Source organism: Phacochoerus africanus, chromosome 1 (assembly GCF_016906955.1).
Source record: "Phacochoerus africanus isolate WHEZ1 chromosome 1, ROS_Pafr_v1, whole genome shotgun sequence".
Taxonomy (NCBI): domain Eukaryota; kingdom Metazoa; phylum Chordata; class Mammalia; order Artiodactyla; family Suidae; genus Phacochoerus; species Phacochoerus africanus.
This window is the reverse complement of record NC_062544.1, coordinates 195,738,149-195,757,856: the sequence shown is the minus strand read 5'-3', so window position 1 is coordinate 195,757,856 and position 19,708 is coordinate 195,738,149. Positions and strand designations below refer to the sequence as shown.

Here is a 19,708-nt window from a genome sequence, read left to right as displayed (position 1 = left end):
GCCCCTAGCCTGGGATCTTCTGTATGCCATAGGTGTGGGCTTAAAAAGACCAAAAAAAAAAAAAAAATTTCTGTCATAACTTTCTCAAAGCAAATATAAATGTGCTATTTTGTGCACAGCTTCAGCCAATTGTAATTGTTCCTACAGTATTAAATGAGGCATTTTGGTCTTTGAGTTACATGTACTACATCCTGACATGTAAGTGGTAGATAGAATTAAAAAATGTGTTTATGTTCTACAGATAAAAATTTAGTGATTGGAGTTCCCGTCGTGGCGCAGTGGTTAACGAATCCGACTAAGAACCATGAGGTTGCGGGTTCAGTCCCTGCCCTTGTGGGTTAACGATCCGGCGTTGCCGTGAGCTGTGGTGTAGGTTGCAGACGCAGCTCGGATCCCCCATTGCTGTGGCTCTGGTGTAGGCTGGTGGCTACAGCTCTGATTGGACCCCTAGCCTGGGAACCTCCATACGCTGCAGGAGCGGCCCAAGAAATGGCAAAAAGACAAAAAAAAAAAAATTTTTTTAGTGATGAACAATTTAGTGGGCTTCTTGGCACATACTAACTAGTTATTTAAACATCAAATTCTCCTTTAACTTCCAGTCTTTGTACTTACGCCTTACTAACAGAATATTTTACTCAGTATAGTCAGTCAGTTTTGAATTTTTGAGGAGCTGATTTACATTTGAATGATATTGGCTAAAAAGTACTGCTTATCATATCTTATCATTAGTAGTGTTTTTATTAGTAAATAAGCTTAATGTCTAAGTGTCTCTGAAGAAGTCATGTGGGAGGGGTAGGTAAGGTAGTTGGAGTAAATTGCAGAAAACAACTCATGCTCAGAATAGTGCCTTGCATATCCATCCTAATTTCTATTGTATGCCGTTAATTGTAAGTTTATTTTAATCAACTCATTAGGGTTGTGAATCTAAATACCCAGATCAAAACGGGAAATACATTTAATGTGAAGGAAAATTTTGTTTCACATATTTTCTGTCTCTTAGACACATAGATATCACAACTATTTTAAGGCTAGCCCAAAACAATCTTTACCATCAAGACTGCTGTATTTTTGCCTTTGTTTCTATCAGCCAGAGAGAAATTTTATTAATGATTCTGAATAACATATTAGGTACTATATTGCCAGGGTGAAATATTCAAGTAAATAATTAATGGGATTGTGTGTATGCCAAGTTATTTTAGAATCACTCAGTAATTTGCATTAAGTAAGCTTTAAAATACAAATTTTTTTCACTGAATCTTTCATTGTATCTTTAAAACCTTTAAAAAATGTAGATTACATCCTTTAAAAGAATAGAATTTTGATAGATTGTTGTTTGTAGAGATGTTTGTTGGTTCTCACTTCCCTAGAGTTTTAAGTCTACCAGCTGAGAACCAATAGCATCAACATAAATGAAAAAAAATAAATAAAACGTATAACATCAGCTGATCTATGAGCTTAAAATTTGGTTTATTAGATCCTAGAGGATTAGCTGGGATCAATCAGTTAATTACCTATGTTTAGGAAATTGCAGTTAGAAAACCACTAGTATTTGAGGCCCCAGAGCCTTTATGTTGTTTGTAACTGATAGAGGTTTGATTTCTTTCAGTATAAAAAACTTAAACAAAAGGTACTCTTTATATATATAAGGTACTCTCATTATAATATATATTATACATATAATATATATAAAATGAGAAAAATATGCTCATTAACATAAAAGGGTATAAATATACATTAACATAAAATGCATTAACATTACATATACATTAACATAAAAGGATATACATGTAATTGTTTAATTTAATCATTTTTCTTGTCATTTTACTGTTTGTTCAGTTACTGAATTGGGGACAGTTATGAGGTACTTTATCATCTGAAGTAATTACTAGCCCAAATACGTTTTGTACTATTTTCAGCATTTACTTGGGCAGTTTGGCTGGTCAGAAGTGAATAGATTTTTTTCAGGTCTTAATTTGCTCAGTTATTGCTAATCTAGTTTAGATGGTAATGTTGCTTACTAAAGCTAGTGTAGGAGTTCCCATTGTGGCTCAGTGGTAACAAACCTGACCAATATCCATGAAGATGCAGGTTCTATCCCTGGCCTCGCTTAGTGGGTTGAGGATCTGGCATTGCTGTGAGCTATGGTGTAGGTCGCAGACTTGGCTCAGATCTGGACAGTTGCTGTGGCTGTCAAGTAGGCCAGGCGGCTAGAGCTCTGATTTGACCCCCAGTTTGGGAACTTCCATGTGCTGTGGGTGTGGCCCTTAAAAAAAAAAGTAAAGTTAGTATATGATTAAAGAAAACTTTCTGGTTGTTAAAAGTTATGAAATAATTGCTTTGTGCAGTTCAAAATTTGTGAAAATTGTTTTCATCCCTTTTCCACCTGCTGTTTGCAGTGTTAACAGTTAAACCTCACTGTTAACAAAAATCTACATTTTATTGCTTCTGCCTTAAGTCAGCTATAGAATCCCTCAATCTTAAAGCTAGAGGAGCCCTTTCAGACTATCTAATTCAGCACCCTCATTTTACAGATGAGGAAACTGAGGCCTTGGACTAGAACAGAGGTCTCCTGACTCAGTCCAGGACTCTTTCTATTACATCATGCTGCCTGATGTTTGCTTATGGAACTCAGCAACATCACATACAGGGTGAGCTTTTTTTTTTTTTTTAATGAACACACAAAGTGATTTGGTACTCTCATGAGCTGCTGTTGATCATTCTTTTCGTTTTTCTTTTTTACCCATACCTATTGTAATCCATAGTATAACCCAATTACTCGTTCTACTTCTTCTTGGCATTTGACATTATTTTTAAGAGCTAAAATTCCTAATTACAAGGTTTCTCACAGTAACCACAATAACCTTACCAGGCACTATAGCAACAGTGGAGTAAAATTCAGTAATAGGGATGATTTATGGAGTCTTAAATTTAGATTTAAAAAATGAATTATAAGTAGGTAAGTACAAGGAAGAGTGTATATGTGAGACCTAAGAGCAGATGTGAACCAGGTATGAGAGCAGTTTTTTTTTTTTGCGAAATAACAAAATGCCAAGAAATATTAGCCAATGACATGATTGCATTAAAATGCCTTGTGCTGTAAACTCATAGATTGTTTAAACACATTTATGTTTTAGATTATTGAATTATTTTCTGTACTAATGCTCACATTGTCCCACTTTTGGTTGGTGAGAGCCTCTTCAAGTTGGTGCCTATGTCCTTTGGTTAAATAAAGACCTTAGTAGTTTTAAGGTAGCTTAAAGACCTTAAGCAGCTATGTTGCTTTCTGGTTTAACAAGGTCTTACAGATTTGTGTGGTTTTCAAGGGTAATTCAAGGACTTGTAAGTTCTTTTAATAAGTTCATGATTTATAGGTTTTTCTAGAATCAAAGTGTCATTTATACTCACCTTTCGTTTTAAAAATACTTCTTATAAACACTATCATAAATTTTGCTTTCTGTAGAAGTAGAAAAAAATGAAAGTTTTCAGCTTAAAGAAAATGAATATACTTTTTTGTGTATATTTTTTTAAAAAAAATCTCCTGTTCCATATCACTGAAATAACCATGAACCTTTAGCATTTTAAGATAAACTAAAGCATTTTGAATACTGGATAAATTTGTTGGATTGGACAGAATACTACCAGTGTCAAGCCTTATGCGCGCGCGCGCACGCACGCGCGCACGCACACGCACACACACACACACACACACACACACACACACACACACACACACACACACACACATCCTCTGCCAGTTAACCAGTTGTGTTTCAGGTGAACTAAATCAGAGGTCCAGAAATATTACATGACAATAGTTTTCCTGAAAAGGAAGCTGTGGGGAGAAGGTTTGTGGATGTTTTTGACCAAGGGCATAGTACATAAATTGTGCTTTGATTATGTTTCTTATGCATAAGAGTTATATTTTATGAGTTATGCAAGTTTTAAAATGTATATATTTGAGTAGCTACTGTGTGTTGGGTGCTAGAATATAAAGTACAGACTGCCTTTTAAATGCTTATATTTTGGTAGTGACTGAAAAAATAAATGTGCACAATAAAAGATGATATAGTAACAGTGTTAACACTTAAATTATAAATTGATTTTCCATGCGTTCCTACATACATTTGATGTTTGCAAATTAGAGTCTCTCTTTTTTGGAATGGTAAACTGGGTTTAGGGAAGTTAAATGACTTGATTTAATGTCTCAATGTCAAACAGCATTTGAAAGAAAAATGTCAACACTGTAATTTCTAATCTAAAGATTTCTTTTTTAATACTGCCCTGTTTCGAAAAGAGTGAAAAAAATTATTTGGTGTATAGAAGGAAACATCTTCAATATTGGTATTTGAATAGGTTCAATAAGGAGATGACATTGAAAGAAGAATAGAAGAATTTCAACACTTACAGTTGGAACAAAGAGCTTTAAAACGGGAATGTGAGATTTGGGATGTTGGCATGATATATTATGATTATGATACAAATATATTCACCTGAAGGTAGAGTACATTTAAAGAAGGCGCTCTACATTTAGATGGATACTTTGAGATTGTAGAATGGAGGAGAACCTAAATGCCTGGCTAAACAATTTAAAGTGAATGTAGAAGCTAATAAGTAACGATGAATACCTATGACATTATCAAGTTTTATGCCTAGGTGTCAGGTGACAATATGAAGAAACTTTGGAGACATTGAGGCTATTGTAGTAATAGACATAATAATATTGCAGACAGGAACGTATGGCTGAGAGTAGAATTGTATAGGTAGTGTAAGACAGTGTCTAAAAGATTGCAGGTAAAAGCTGAGATAAGAAATCCAACATGATACTGAAATTTAAAGTGTGAATAGAATTGGTAATAGTTCTGGGCAAGAGGAGAAATACATTTGGGGGAATAGGGCACACATTGCCTTGGATAATACTGAGTGATAATATCTGAAAGAACAAAAATTTACCTATTAGCAGAAATTGGAATGTTTGGAATGGGAATTATGAGGGTTTGTGTTGTGGAGTGGCACATGATGAGAGAGATGGTGGTGTTGTGGTACTTCAGAGTGAATGAGATCCTTAGTTGGGAGAGTAGAGTGAAGATGGGAGGGCTAAAAAGTCAGCTGGGGAGTTCCCACTGTGGCTCAGTGGGTATGAACTCAGCTAGTATCCCTGAGGATGTGGGTTTGGTCTCTAACCTTGCTCAGTGAGTTAAGGATCCAGCTTTGCAGTGAGCCATGGTGTAGGTCACAGATGCAGCTCAGATCCTGCGTTGCTGTGGCTGTGGATGGCAGCTGCAGCTCCAAATCAGCCCCTAGCCTGGCAACTTCCATATGCTGCAGTTTCCAGTTTTGGTTAAAATGACTTTTTTTCCTGCTCTCTAGATTGGACACGTAGCCTCAGTGTTGCATTAAGATGTGTATGTGTGAAGTATGTGTGCATATATGTACACACATACACACAGACATACGTATTTATGTGCTTTATATATTTAAGTATTTGAAATATATTTTTGACTGAAGTAAAATATGTGGGCCCACTTTTATTTCTATTCAGATAGTAACTACATGACAGCTCAAATGTGCACAATAATTTAGCCTTTTCTTTGCTCAGATCTTTGTATTTTTCAGATTTTATGTTTAATCAGAGAAATCTGTGCTTTTTTGTTAATTTCTTTTGTGAATATTTAACAGTTTTTTTGCTTTTGTAAATGGAGTATTTATTTTCTCACCTCTGTATGTGCATTTTAATACTGGAGCGGAGAAAAGCTATTGTGTTTGTTGGCCACTGTATTAAATTCCTTTGTAAAGGGCTAGTGATTTTGCTAATAATATGATAGAATATCTAAAAGACTCAGTAGATTCCATGGTAGAGGCTATTTTTTCTCTTTGGTATCTTTTTCCACCGCTGCTTCAGAGAGCACAAAATCATAGGATAAATAAAAATATAGTTTTTTTGAAGTGAGCAAAAAAATCAAGGAAGTTCTAACTTTTACCAAAGAAGTGAAGTTGCCTGAGATTGAGGGGCTTTTAGCAAGATAGGGTCCTTAAGGAAAGTTAAAAATTTTAAAAAGCCATAATGGCAAATTTGATAAAGAAGTTTTTTTGGCTCCAACCCACGGTATTCAAAAGTTTCTAGATCAAACCCACGCCACAGCTGTAACTAGAGTCACAGCAGTGACAATGGCAGATTGTTAACCTGCTGAGCCATGAGGGAACTCCAAAAGTTTAAAACGTAAGAAAATGATTGCCAAATGGTTCAGAGGGACAAAATGATTTTAGACACCAACAAGGTTTGGGATTTGCATCAATTACAACACTTGAGTGGGAATTGATAAGACTACTTGAGTTAAATGTCAGGAAAATAGCATTTGTTGAAATGTCTGATAAGTAGATTTGAATGAAAATGAAGGGAGAGCAGTTATAGTTCAGGAGGATGATGTTGGATTTGAGGATGCTGAGAAGCACGAATAACTTGAGGTGATCTCGAAAGCTTGTTCAATTGGGAACTATGTAAAGATATAAGCTTACAGTACAAAAGAGGATTTGTGTGTTTTGTTTACAGTTACAGGATTTAAAGATAGAGAAGTTTTTGAAGTATTTAACATGATGCAAGCTATAGTTTAATGACCCAAGGAACTTTTTAAAATAGACATGCCTGGCCTGTACGTCTGACTTGCTGAAACTTAAGACTCTTCAGGGTTGTCATGAAATTTATGACATTATTTTGAAGAAGCTGCCACAGGTATTTTGATATACCACAGTAAGCAAGAGTCACTAGTGGGCTAGAAACTGGAATCTGGGCCTTCTTCTTTCTTCATATACGGTGTGGTCCCTGTCCCTCCAAAAGAAATATAAATTATTGAAATTAAGAGTAATAGAGATAAATAAGATAAATATAGGAGTGGATGAGAAGGAACATTGAGTTTTAGTCTTTTTTTTTTTTTTTTTTTTGCTTTTTAGGACTCCATTTGCAGCATATGGAGGTTCCCAGGCTAGGGGTGGAATCAAAGCTACAGCTGCCGGCCTACGCCCCAGCCACGGCAGCTCCAGATCCGAGCTGTGTCTGTGACCTACACCACAGCTCACGGCAGTGCCGGATCCCACTGAGCCGAGGCCAGGGATTGAACCCACAACCTCATGGTTCCTAGTCAGATTCGTTTCCACTGTGCCACACCGGGAACTCCCGAGTTGTAGTCATTATTGAAGATAATTTTTTGGTCTTTGTTTTAGACACTCCTGGCTAGTGGGATAAGAGTTTTATTCATTTTTTTTCCCCACAAATAATAATTGAGTGCCATTTAGGAATTGGGCTATATTTTAGACGCAATAGTAGTGAATAATGATTAAGTGTCTGCTCTCACATAGTTCGCATTTTTAATTTATTATTTATATATTTTTAATTAAAGTAGTACAGCTTGCATTTTTTAATGAACATGAATAAGCTGTCACTCCTAGAGATTTGTTAACTGAGTCACTACAGTGTTTGAAAAATATCTCCTATCCCACACATTGTTTGATCCGATATTATTTATTTTGAGAAGTGATCTATGAAAATAATTAATTTTGAAACAAATGCTTTTGTTTGCTGTTTGCTGTTACCTCTGCTTTTTTTTTTTTTTTTTTATTGTGAGTGTGGTCCTGAAAGCTTCCTTTACTGCGAATATAAGGAGAAACAGAAAAAAAGAGTTGAACCCATTTACATTACATAATGGAAAACAAGGCACATTCTTTTAGCTCTGACAGTTTTGAGTTTCAGCTCAATATACTTCTTAACTACAGAACAATTGAAAGGGAAATAATTCCAGACTCCTACCTACTGGCTGTGAATAGCCTGAAAACCTTTCCTATGTTAGATAACCCTGTGATAACTGATCAAGTAACCAGAAACAGTAAAGCGATGGAGGTTCTTCTTTGTTTCATATGGCTCTTCCTTTCCCAAACCAAATCTCTGTATAAGTTTTGAAAATAGCAGATGATTTGTACTTATCTCTGTTTGGCAGTCACTATTTTCATGAGTTCAGTTTTGTATAATGTTCATACCTAGTATGATAGCCATCTCTTTTAGTTTTTTTAACCAGTTTTTTAAGAAGATGATTGGATATTTGTATGTAAATGATTTGAGGTTTTAATTAACATGAGTAACCTAAAACCAGAAGGGAAAAAATCCCTTGTTCCCTTCAGCTCCAAAGCCTATAATTCTTAATATTCTAAATAGGTTGTATCATTAACAGGCCCCCAAAATAGATTACTTTTTTCCTGATTTGTGTTATACTTCTTATAATTTATATTTTGGACTTTTTGGTTAGTAGAGTACCTATAAAATGCTGAGAAACCTTGCAGTAGAGTGAAAATAGGTATGATTTGTGGGTACAATTTTAGTTTTAAAAATTTATTGCCTCACATGTTTATTATTTTTAAGTTAATATGTATTTTCATTATAACCTATTTTATGGTAACACTTTTACTATAACAATAACTCATTAGAGCTATCAGTATCTTAATTGAGGTTGAGTGCCTTTTGTTGTTTTCTTTTTGTCTTTTTTGGCTGCATCTACGGCATATGGAGGTTAGAGGTTGAATCGGAGCCACAGCTGCCAGCCTATGCCATAGCAACGCCAGATCCAAGCCGCATCCGTGACCTACCCCATAAGCTTGTGGCAGTGCCAGCTCTTTAACCCATTGAGTGAAGCCGGGGATCGAACCCACATCCTGATGGATACTGGTTGGGTTCTTAACCCACTGAGAAACAACAGGAACTCCAAGGTTTGAGTGTTTTTGACATCAGTTGGCCTAAACAGATCTTCATTTTTTTTTGAAAGAATTTTTTTTTCCTTTTATTGGTTCAGAGAATTGTATTAAGAAAATTTTGCACCCCAGAGTACTTTTTAGTTACATAATTAACATAAAAAAGTTTAAATATCTAATTACCATAAAGTAATCAAGGAGATATACTATTCTAAGAAGAAAACTTGCTACTAATTCCTTAATACTTTTGGAGAAAATCAAATTGTTTCTGAAGTTGATGTCTGTGGGTGTGGCAGTTGTCAGTCTCTTTTCCCTATATGTCTTTCCTTCTTCTCTTCTTAGAGATGAAGTTGAGAGCAATGAGAAGAAAAGCACTCTCTCTCAGTTCTGCTTTAGGGTTTGTTTTTTTTTTAACTATTTATTGAGCACTTAGCATGCTTTTGCATTATCATTTTGAAGGAAGGAGACTATTTTTTACTTTTCAGGGCCACACCTTTGGCACATGAAAATTCCCAGGCTAGGGTTCAAATTGGAGTGAACCCACTGAGTGAGGTCAGGGATCAAACCCACATCCTCATGTATACTAGTCAGGTTCGTTACCACTGAGCCACAACAGGACCTCCCAAGAAGGAGGCTATTCTAATACTTGAGAAGCAGAAAATTGATCAGTGATTTGATAGTCAGTCTGATGAACATCTGTAGAATATGTCTGGATGAATTTTATACCAAGTCACCTTCTCTGGAATTGTTACTTTGCAGAGAAAACAGAGTCAAGCCCAGGATTTCGTATTCAAATCAGGATCAGAAGACTAGGATACATGTTAAGTGTGAAATAATAATTATTGTGTTGTCTCTATACTCACTACTCTCATCCTTATAGAGTCTCCTATCCTTCTCATTCATTAATATGGAGAAAAGGTTAGGCTTTTCATGTGTTGTAGTGATCTAGAAAAGATAAAAGCTTTATGAGAAACCGGAAGAGGGTAAAGGGAAGTAAAATTTTTTCTTTTGTCTTCCAAATGACATTTTCACATAGTTTTAAACACAGTCCAAGTAAGGTCTGCAAACTACTTTTGGTTGCTAAATTTAAGTCTCTTGCATTTACTCATAGAAAAAAAAAAAAATTTGGTTGTTTCCTTGCTTTCTTGCATGGCAAGATGTTCCAGGTTTCCTGCTTCAACCTTTATGTTGGACTTGTCTCCAAAGCGTCATTTAAATTGATTGTTGCCTCCCTGCATGTTGATGCCATCATAGTTAACATAATTAGTGTTTTGGTTTTTTTTTTTAAAGGAAATTTATCCAGTAGCCAAGCTAGAGAGTTAACTGAAGATCGGGGAAAAGGCTTTTGTTAGCCTTTGTCTACAGCTGCCATCGATACTTTTGGCTTAATTGTGAGGGTGTGGGAAGGAATATAGGCTGTAACTTTAGGTTTCTATATTGGAATGGGCTTAATCGTCAGGCTAAAGAATTTTGGACTTTGCTAAAGGCATGCCTCAAAATAGAAGTTTAGTTGCCTAGGCTAGAAGAAACTAGCTTGAGGGTGGATTTTTGTTTGTTTTTTATTTTTTAACTTTATTGTTTAATAATGGAGTAGTCTAGCTGCTGAGGAGATGCAAGAGGATGGATACTCTTTTTAAAGTACCTTCAAATCTCTTGTCCTTGTAAGCTCTGAAAAGGTGCAGCATGCTTGTTCTCTCTAAGGTGGAGTTCTGCATTAAGCCACATACCACTAAGTTTTATAGTTGATTGTATGGGATTTATGAAAGCTAAGTGTTATGGGTTGAATTATGTCCCCCCCAAAGATAGGTTGAAGCTGTTATATATCTGGTACTTGTGGATGTGACCTTATTTGGAAAAAAGGCTTTTGCAAATGTAGTTAAGATGAGATCATTAGGGTGTGGCCCTTCTTCCACTATGACTGACCTCCTTATAAAAAGAGGGAAATTTGAACGTGGGTGTACACAAAGAGGAGAATGGTATGTGAAGACAGAGACGCAGGGGGAAGTTGGAGGCAGAGATTGGATTGCTGCCAGTAAGGATTGTCTGGGGCTACTGCCCCAAAGAGGAAGGAAGGGACAAGCAAGGAAGGATCTTCTTCTAGAGGCACTGGAGAGTGCATGGCCTTGCCTGTGGCTAGATTTCAGACTTCTAGGCTCTACAACTAAGACAATAAGTTTCTGTTGTTTTAAGCTACCTCATTTGTGGCACTTTGTCATGGCTGCCTTAGCAAACTGATAGAGAAGGACACATAGTTTTTGAAATATTTTGTGTGTGATCTGAAGAGCTATTTCTCCTAAGTCATCACATTTTGCACATATTATCAGAATACTTTGAGTTGGGTAAGTAAGGGCTTCCCAGAGTTTTCCATGCATTGTATTCATCTTGAACTCTTTGAAAAATATTGCTGTCTGGCTTCCACCTCCAGAGATTTTAGTTTAATTAGTAGAGGATGCAACATGGACATCAGACTTTTTAAGTTTCCCAAATGATTTAATGTACAGCAGATTTTGAAGAATCAAGGGGCTAAATCTTCTAAGCTTAGTCAGATATTCGCCCAGCTCCCTCTAAACATGACATTTTGTGTTCATTTGGGTTTTTTTAGCCTCTAGGTAATACACTTTCATTTCCCCCTACCAATTTTTTTTTGTGCCTTGGCCTATAGTGATTTTTATTTTTATTTTGTACTTGATTCATTTCTGTATTTTACTCAACTGGCTAGGCATCTCATTGTATTCATCTTCATATATAATGAATTATTTAAAAAATTTTTCTTGGATATCTGTCTGTATTAAAATACCAAATATATTTGGGAGTTCCCTTCATGGCTTAGTGGTTAACAGACTCGACTAGGATCCATGAGGATGCAGGTTCGATCCCTGGCCTTGCTCGGTGTGTTAAAGATCCAGCATTGCCATGAGCTGCGTTGTAAATCACAGACTCTGCTCGGATCTGGTGTGTCTGTGGCTGTGGAATAGGCCAGCAGCTGCAACTCCAATTTGACCCTTCTCCTGTGAACCTCTGTATATCACAGGTGCAGCCCTAAAAGAAGACCCCCCCAAAAAAACAAAAAACAAAAAAAAACCCACAAATCAATGCTTGGGACCAGTGGGTTACTTTGTTCTCTTGTAGATGGTACTTGATGTTACTCAAATTTGAGAAACACTGATAGACTATAATACTTTATATATTTATATAATACTTTATATGTTATAGTTAATATATATGCATTTTTAAGTTCCTTGAAGTTCCATTAAGTTCCATTATTATTCATTAACATTTTGTTCTATCATATTGTTAAGCCTGTCATCCCTGGCTTTAAGGGATGAAACGTATTTGTTGACAGTGAAAGTTTGGGACATAGTGTAGAAAACCTAGAGTACAAGTACTCATGAGAAGAACAGCCAGCTCACCTGGTTTTAGATTGTAAAGGGGTCATGGGGTGGGGCTCGGGGGAAGGTGGAGGAAGTTGTCAAGGCTCATTGGTAGAGTAGAGCTAAGTATTGGAGAGCTTTGCAGGAGACTAATCTGGGGAGAGGGATGATAGAAGATCATGGGGGTGGCTGAGTTTACCCAGGAATTCTACCTGGGCCTGGGTTTCTCTAATTGGCAGTTGGTAGTAGTGGCTCATATACAATTCAAAAAGAAGGGGAACCTGATCATCTTGTGATTGAATTTCTTCTAAAATATCTTCAGCAATAATTGATATGGTTAGGAGCAGAAAAATGTGTGGATTAAGCCATTATTAAAACAGATGTGCCTCTCTTCCCTAACTCTCCATCTCCTCTGTTCTTCCTTTTGTGTCTTCAAAGTATAGAAGGGCATATAGGGAGCTTGTGCCAGGTATAGCCTGGAAATCTGACATTAAAGAATTTCAAATTTGTTGTTCAGCTAGCTGCTTCATTTTATTTCTCATGTAGCCAAAAGATTGAGTGTATGATTGAATCCATAGTGCCAAAGCCCTGCATTATTTCCATGTGTATGGTAAAGAAAGCTGTCATTGCCTGTAGTCTTGAATATATTCTCTTTAGGAAATGAAGGCTGTAAGACAGAGACCAGCTTCATGTTTCAGTTGATGGAGAAGGATTGCAGCCCTTTGGAATCTACCACTTAATGTAAATGATGAGGCTAGGCAGACCAGAAGGGTAGTGGGAATCCACACCATTAGAGGAGGAAATGTGTCGTTTTGGCAGTGCTCCTTTACTGCAGCCTCCACAACTTTTCTACAGCTTTTTGTGCTGGAATTTGGTAAGAAATGGGATGCAGTCTGGAATTTGTCTATAAAGATTATACTGTACAGTATCATTCCTTGTATTAATAAAACTTTGTATTACAATATTCAGGGACTAGATTTAGGTTTACATTAGCAGTCAGCAAATGTTTGTTGAATGAAGGCTAGAAACTACATTTTAGTAAAATTATGAAATCAAGTGGGTGTATCGATAAAAGTCCATTTATAGAGGTGTCGTCTCAGAAAATACATAATTTTATTCCTCCATATTTTAGTTAGTAGATTCCATATGTTTTATCAAAACTAGAACTTTTGGGGAGTTCCTGTTGTGGAAAACGGAAAAGAACCTGGCTAGTATCCATGAGGACACAGGTTCGATCCCTAGCCTTGCTTAGTGGGTTAAGGATCCAGTGTTGCCGTGAGCTGTGGTATAGGTCTCAGAAGCAGCTTGGATTCTGTGTTACGGCTGTGGCATAGGCTGGCAGCCTCAGCTCCAGTTCAGCCCTTAGCCTGGGAACTTGGATATGCTGTGGATGCGACACTAAAAAGACAACAAAAAAAAACAAACAAAAAAAAACAACCTAGAACTTTTGTATGAAGATGTTTATTGCTTTTATGTACCTTTTGTGTTTATTAGGTTTAAATTAACTGGATAGCTAATATGTATTCCAGTATTAACAGAAATCAAACTGATCATGATTTAGGGTGTGTTATAGTATGAACAGTATTGTGTCTTAAGAGATCTGTTTCCCCAGGGAAACCTTGTATTTTACCAAAAAGATTAGCACCAATATTGCTAAGAAGGAATCTGGAAGATCTCAAACATTTAGTACTAAACCCAATTACATTGTTAGTTTATTCATGACCTCTCCAAATTTTTGTTTAAATGGGTTATAGCTATCAATATTTGCTGCATCAGAAATTTAAATTGTGGACTATTATACTACTAATGCATTTAATGTAACAATAATATGCTTATATATAACATGTTAATGCATAATATATTTTATGAAAAATAATTTCTAAGACAAAGTTTCCATGAGAAGAGTGGCATTGTTTTAAATTTTTGAAAGTGTCTGTTAATCTCTGGCCGAATAGAAGACAGCTGGGTTCTCCTAGCTCTTCTGTATTCATTCACATGTTGAGACACCTTGTTGCAGTTGAAATGTATGAAAAAATTCTGGCCTTTTAAAGATACTTAGTTGTAAATTTTTAAAATAAAAATAAAAATTTATTTTTCAAATAAATTTGGGGTATTCTTTGATACTACATCGAATATCAGCCACTGGATAGTTTCTTAAGGGTTAGTTGCAGTGCAAAATCTGAAATTGTATCAGTAAACCTTTTGTATTTTGTATTAAAATCCATTAGTCTTTCTTGAACTTTGGATGGACTGTCTCCTCATGGATAATTTTGTGCTAGTCAGAAAATATTTGTTCACTGAGTTATGCAGATCTTCCATATGTTCATTATACATTGTAAAAAAAACAGAGTCATTAATATCCCTACTGATCTCATTACACAAGGTTTGGAGTAGTTTTCAGAAGCTCTTAAGCTCATGGTGGCTGATAAATTTTCCAAATCCTAATTATCTCTTAAGAGTTTCATTCTTGCCAACAAATATTGTTCGTTGTTTTCTTGAAAGTGACAGTTTCACTTTGTTTATTTGCAGGAAAATGTCTGCCAAATTCTCAATCTGAAAAACATACTTTTGTCAGTTGTTTAAAGTAAAAACGGTGTTCAGTGAAAAAAATAGCTAGTTCAGCTTGCAGTTCAAACATTTACACAGTGCTTTTTTTTGAGACAGCCATCATTTTAGTATGCAACAAAAGTACTTTATGTATACTTTTCCACTTAGGATATTGAAAAGATGTATTTCATGATTAATATTTTAATAAAAACAAGCATTTTTCTTTATCAAAGAACCTCTTCAGTGAAAAATTTTTGTAGGGTTTTTTTGTTTGTTTTTTAGTGCATAGTAGTAAAGAATATAAAGACTACTAATACAGTAAGATATTGGTGCCTTGATTCATATTGTGTGATCAGCTTTACCAACTATTGCTTCGTAATATGACTATAAATATCAATTCAGTCAAAAACACATTTTTTGAAAGGGGTTTTTTTTTTTTGGTTTTTTAAGGGCCGCACCTGTGGCATATGGAAGTTCCCAGGCCTAGGGCTCGAATCAGAGCTGTAGCTGCCAGCCTACACCACAGGCACAGCCACTCAGGATCCAAGCCATGTCTGTGATCTACACCACAGCTCGTGACAACGCTGGATCCTTAACACCCTGAGCGAGGCCACGTATTGAATCTGAGTCCTTATGGGTGCTAGTTGGGTTTGTTACTGCTGAGCCATAGCAGGAACTCCAAAAAGGCATATTTATAACAGTATTTTATGGTACTATAAAAATAATTTTGACTTTTAGGACTCTTCAAAATTCTTGGAAACATTAAGGGTCAACAGATCTCACTTTGAAACCCCATTTCTGTACTAAATAAACATTTTTCCATGGGCATGACAAAGGTAAAGGATGTGGTTTTTAGTTTTGAGCACTTTGAATAGCATTAGAAATGAAGTATATCTACTATAAAATAGAAAGAAGCAGATTTTAATAAGATAGGATTAAAGTCTGTCTTCATAGTTAGAGAATTCATATAACCTGACTAGGCAGAGCACTTAAAAGGGGTGGACACAGAATGCCTTCAGTGTGATTATGGATTGATATGCTTTATTTGTTCCTACCTGATGCTTTTTTTTGTCTGTGTTTTTTTTTTTTTTTCTTCTTCCTTTTCTTTTTAGCGCTGCAGGTGTGGCATATGGAAGTTCCCATGCTGGGGGTTGAAACATAGCTCCAGCTGCTGACCTACGCCACAGCCATAGCAACACCAGATTCAGGCCATGTCTAAACTATACCACAGCTCATGGCAATGCCAGATCTTTTAACCCACTGAGCGAGGCCAGGGATCAAACCCATGTCCTCAAGGATACTGGTCAAGTTCATTACTGCTGAGCCAGGACAGGAACTCTTGTCTGTGATTTTTTTAAATTTACTTTTTTTTTTTTTCATTTTTTTTATGTTTTGACTTAAGTTGTTATGTTACTTTCATGTATACAGCAAAGTGAATCAGTTGTACATATATCCATTCTTTTTCAGATTCTTTTTCCACATAGGTTATTACAGAATATTTAGTTGATTTCTTTGTGCTCTTCAGTAGGTCTTGTTGGTTATCTGTTTTATCTGTAGTAGTATGTATATGTTAATCCCAAACTCCTAATTTAATCCCCCTCCAATCATTTCCCCTTTGGTAACCATAAATTTTTTACAGTCTGTTTCTATTCTACAAATAAGTTTATTTGTATCCTTTTTAAAGAGTCTACATATAAGTCATATCATCTGATATTTGTTTTTCTCTGACTTAACATTTATTATGATAATCTCTAGGTCCATCCATGTTACAGGTGGCATTATTTTGTGCTTTTTATGGCTGAGTTATATTCCATTGTACATAGTACTATATCTTCTTTATTCCTCTGTCATTGGACATTTAGGTTGCTTCCATGTCTTGGCTATTGCTTTATTTTTTTTTGCTTTTTAGGGCCATACCCACAGCATATGGAAGTTCCCAGGCTAGGGGTCGAATTGGAGCTACAGCTGCCGGCCTATGCCACAGCAACACCGGATTTGAGTCACTTCTGAGTCACGTCTGCTACCTACACCACAGGTCAAGGCATTGCCAGATCCCTGACCCACTGAGCGAGGCCAGGGATTGAACCCACATCCTCATGGGTACCAGTCGTATTATTTTCCGCTGTGCCACAATGGGAACTCCTGTATCTTTTCAAATTATGGTTTTCTCCAGATATATCCCCAGGAGTGGGATTGCTGGATCAGATGGTAGTTATATATTTAGTATTTTAAGTAACCTCCATACTGTTCTCCATAGTGGTTGTACCATTTTACATTCCCGTGTAGGAAGGTTCCCTTTTTTCCACATCCTCTTCAGCACTTAATGTTTGTAGATTTTTTGATGATTCTCATTCTGACTTGTGTAAGGTGATAGCTCATTGTAATTTTGATTTGTATGCCTCTAATAATTAGTGATGTTGAACATTTTTCATGTGTTTTTTGGCCATCTGTGTGTTTTCTTTGGAGAACTGTCTGTTTCGATCTTCTGCCCATTTTTTGATTGAGTTTGTTTTTTTGATGTAGACTGCATAAACTGTATATTTGGAGATAAATCCCTTGTCAGTTACTTCGTTTGTAAATATTGTCTCTCATTCTGTAGGTTGTCTTTTCGTTTTATGGTTTCTTTTGCTGTGAAGAAGCTTTTACATTTAATTAGGTCCCATTTAGAGGTCTCTTGTGATGCAGTGGGTTAAGGATATGGTGTTGTCATTCCGGCAGTTTGATTTGCTGCTGTGGCGTGGGTTTGATCCTTGGCCCAGAAATGTCCATGTGTAGCAGATGTACTCCCTGCCAAAAAAAAAAAGATTTTCATTTGTTTATTTTTCTTTTTATTTTTTTTACTCTAAGAGGCTGATGAAAAAGATATTGCTGTGATTTGTGTTGAAGTGTTCTGCCTGTTTTTCTCTAAGGGTTTTATAGTGTCCAGCCTCATGTTTAGGTTTTCAATCTATTTAGAGTTTATTTTTGTATATAGTGTTAGAAAATGTTCTAATATCTTTCTTTTACATGTAGCTGTCCAGTTTTCCCAGCACCACTTATCGAAGAGACTGTTCTTTCTCCATTGTATATTCTTGCCTCCTTTGTCCTAGCTTAGTTGACCATAGGTGAATGGGCTTATCTCTGGGCTTCCTATCCTGTACCATTGATCTATATTTCTGTTTGGGGGCTCATTCTATATACTGTTTTGATGACTGTGGCTTTATAGTATAGCCTGAAGTTAGGGAGCCTGATTTCCTCCAGCTCCATTTTTTCTTTCTCAAAATTGCTTTGACTCTTCACAGTCTTTCATGTCCCTGCAAATTTAAAAATTTTTTGTTCTAGTTCTGTGAAAAAATGCCATTGGCAATTTGATAGGGATTGTATTGAGTCTGTAGATTGCCTTGGGTAGTATAGTCACTTTGATAATATTGATTCTTTCAATCTAAGAGTGTGGTGTATCTTTCCATATGTTTGTGTCATCTTCATTTTCTTTCATCAGCACCTTATAGTTTTCAGAGTACAGGTCTTTTGCCTCCTTAGGTAGGTTTATTCCTAGATTTCTTAATCTTTTTGATGCAATGGTAAATGGTATTGTTTCCTTAATTTCTCTTTCTGATCTTTCATTGTTAGTATATAGGAATGCAAGAGATTTCTTTGTATTAATTTGGTATCCTGCAATTTTACTGAATTCATTGATGAGCTCTAGTAGTTTTCTGGTAGCATCTTTAGGTTTTTCTGTGTATAGTATCATATCATCTGCATATAGTGACAATTTTATCTTTTTTCCAATTTGGGTTCCTTTTATTTCTTCTTCTTCTATGATTGCCCTGGCTAGGACTTCCCAAACTGTTGAGTAAAAGTGGTTAGAGTGGATATCCTTGAATTGTTCCTATTCTTAGCAGAAATGCTTTTAGCTTTTCACTGTTGAAAATGATGTTAGCTGTGGGTTTGTCATATATGGCCTTTATTATGTTGAGGTAGGTTCCCTTTATGCCCACTTTCTGGAGAATTTTTTTTTTTTTAATCGTAAATGGGTATTGAGTTTTGTTGAAAGATTTTTCTGTGACATGATTTTTCATTCTTCTGTTTATTCATGTGATTAATATGCAGATGTTGAAGAATCCTTGCATCCCTGAGACAAATCCCACTTGATTGTGGTGTATGATCCTTTTAATATACTGTTGGATACAATTTGCTAGTATTTTGTTTAGGATCTTTGCATCTATGTTCATCAGTGATAATGGCCTGTAATTTTCTTTTTTGTGTGTGGTATCCTTCTCTGGTTTTGGTATCAGGGTGATGGTGGCCTTGTAGAATGAGCTTGACATGTTTTTCATCCTCTGCAGTTTTTTGGAAGAATTTTGTTAGGATTGGTGTTAAGTCTTCTCTGAATGTTTGATAGAATTCACCTGTGGAGCCATCCAGTCTTGGATTTTTGTGTTTTAGAAGTTTTTAAATCACAGTTTCAATTTTAGTACTTGTGATTATTGATCTGTTCATATTTTCTATATCTTCCTGGTTCATTCTTGGAAGGTTGTATCTTTATACATTTCTTCCAGATTGTCCATTTTATTAGCATATAGTTGCTTAAAGTAGTCTTAAGATCCTTTGTATTTCTATGTTGTCAGTTCTAACTTTTCCCTTTTCATTTCTAATTTTATTGATTTGAAGCCTCTCCCTTTTTTTCTAATGAGTCTTGTTAAAGGTTTGTTAATTTTGTTGATCTTTTCAAAGAACCAGCTTTTTTTTTTTCTTTTTAGGGCCATACACCCACAGCACCTGGAAGTTCCCGGGCTGGGGGTCAAATCAGAGCTACCTACCAGCCGACACCACAGCCATAGCATTGTGGGACCCAAGCCGTGTCTGCTCTCTATACCACAGCTCACAGCAATGCCAGCTCCTTAATCTACTGAGCATGGCCAGGGATCAAACCTGCATCCTCATGGATACTAGAAGAAAGAAGTGAGGGTTCATTACTGCTGAGCCACAATGGGAACTGTATCATTTTTGGGGTTTTTGTTGATTGGCCATAACTGCAGCATGCAGAAGTTCCAGTGTCAGGGATTGAACCCAAGCCCAGC

General features: G+C 36.1%; 1 protein-coding gene across 8 annotated transcripts in view; it reads left to right on the top strand.

Annotated features, from left to right (window-relative positions):
* The window catches only part of TBL1XR1 (TBL1X/Y related 1), a 179,927-nt gene that overhangs the window by 104,243 nt on the left and 55,976 nt on the right, over nt 1-19,708 (top strand). Inside the window, exon 3 of one of the 8 annotated variants that reach the window (XM_047786738.1) lies at nt 2,532-2,648. The exons of 6 other annotated variants lie outside the window; for them this stretch is intronic. In XM_047786738.1, the coding sequence (XP_047642694.1) occupies nt 2,612-2,648 (37 nt within the window). In that variant the 5' untranslated portion in view covers nt 2,532-2,611. Of the gene's footprint in view, nt 1-2,530; nt 2,649-19,708 lie in introns of those variants that run through there. One more of the 8 variants, XM_047786728.1, reaches the window with a different exon arrangement.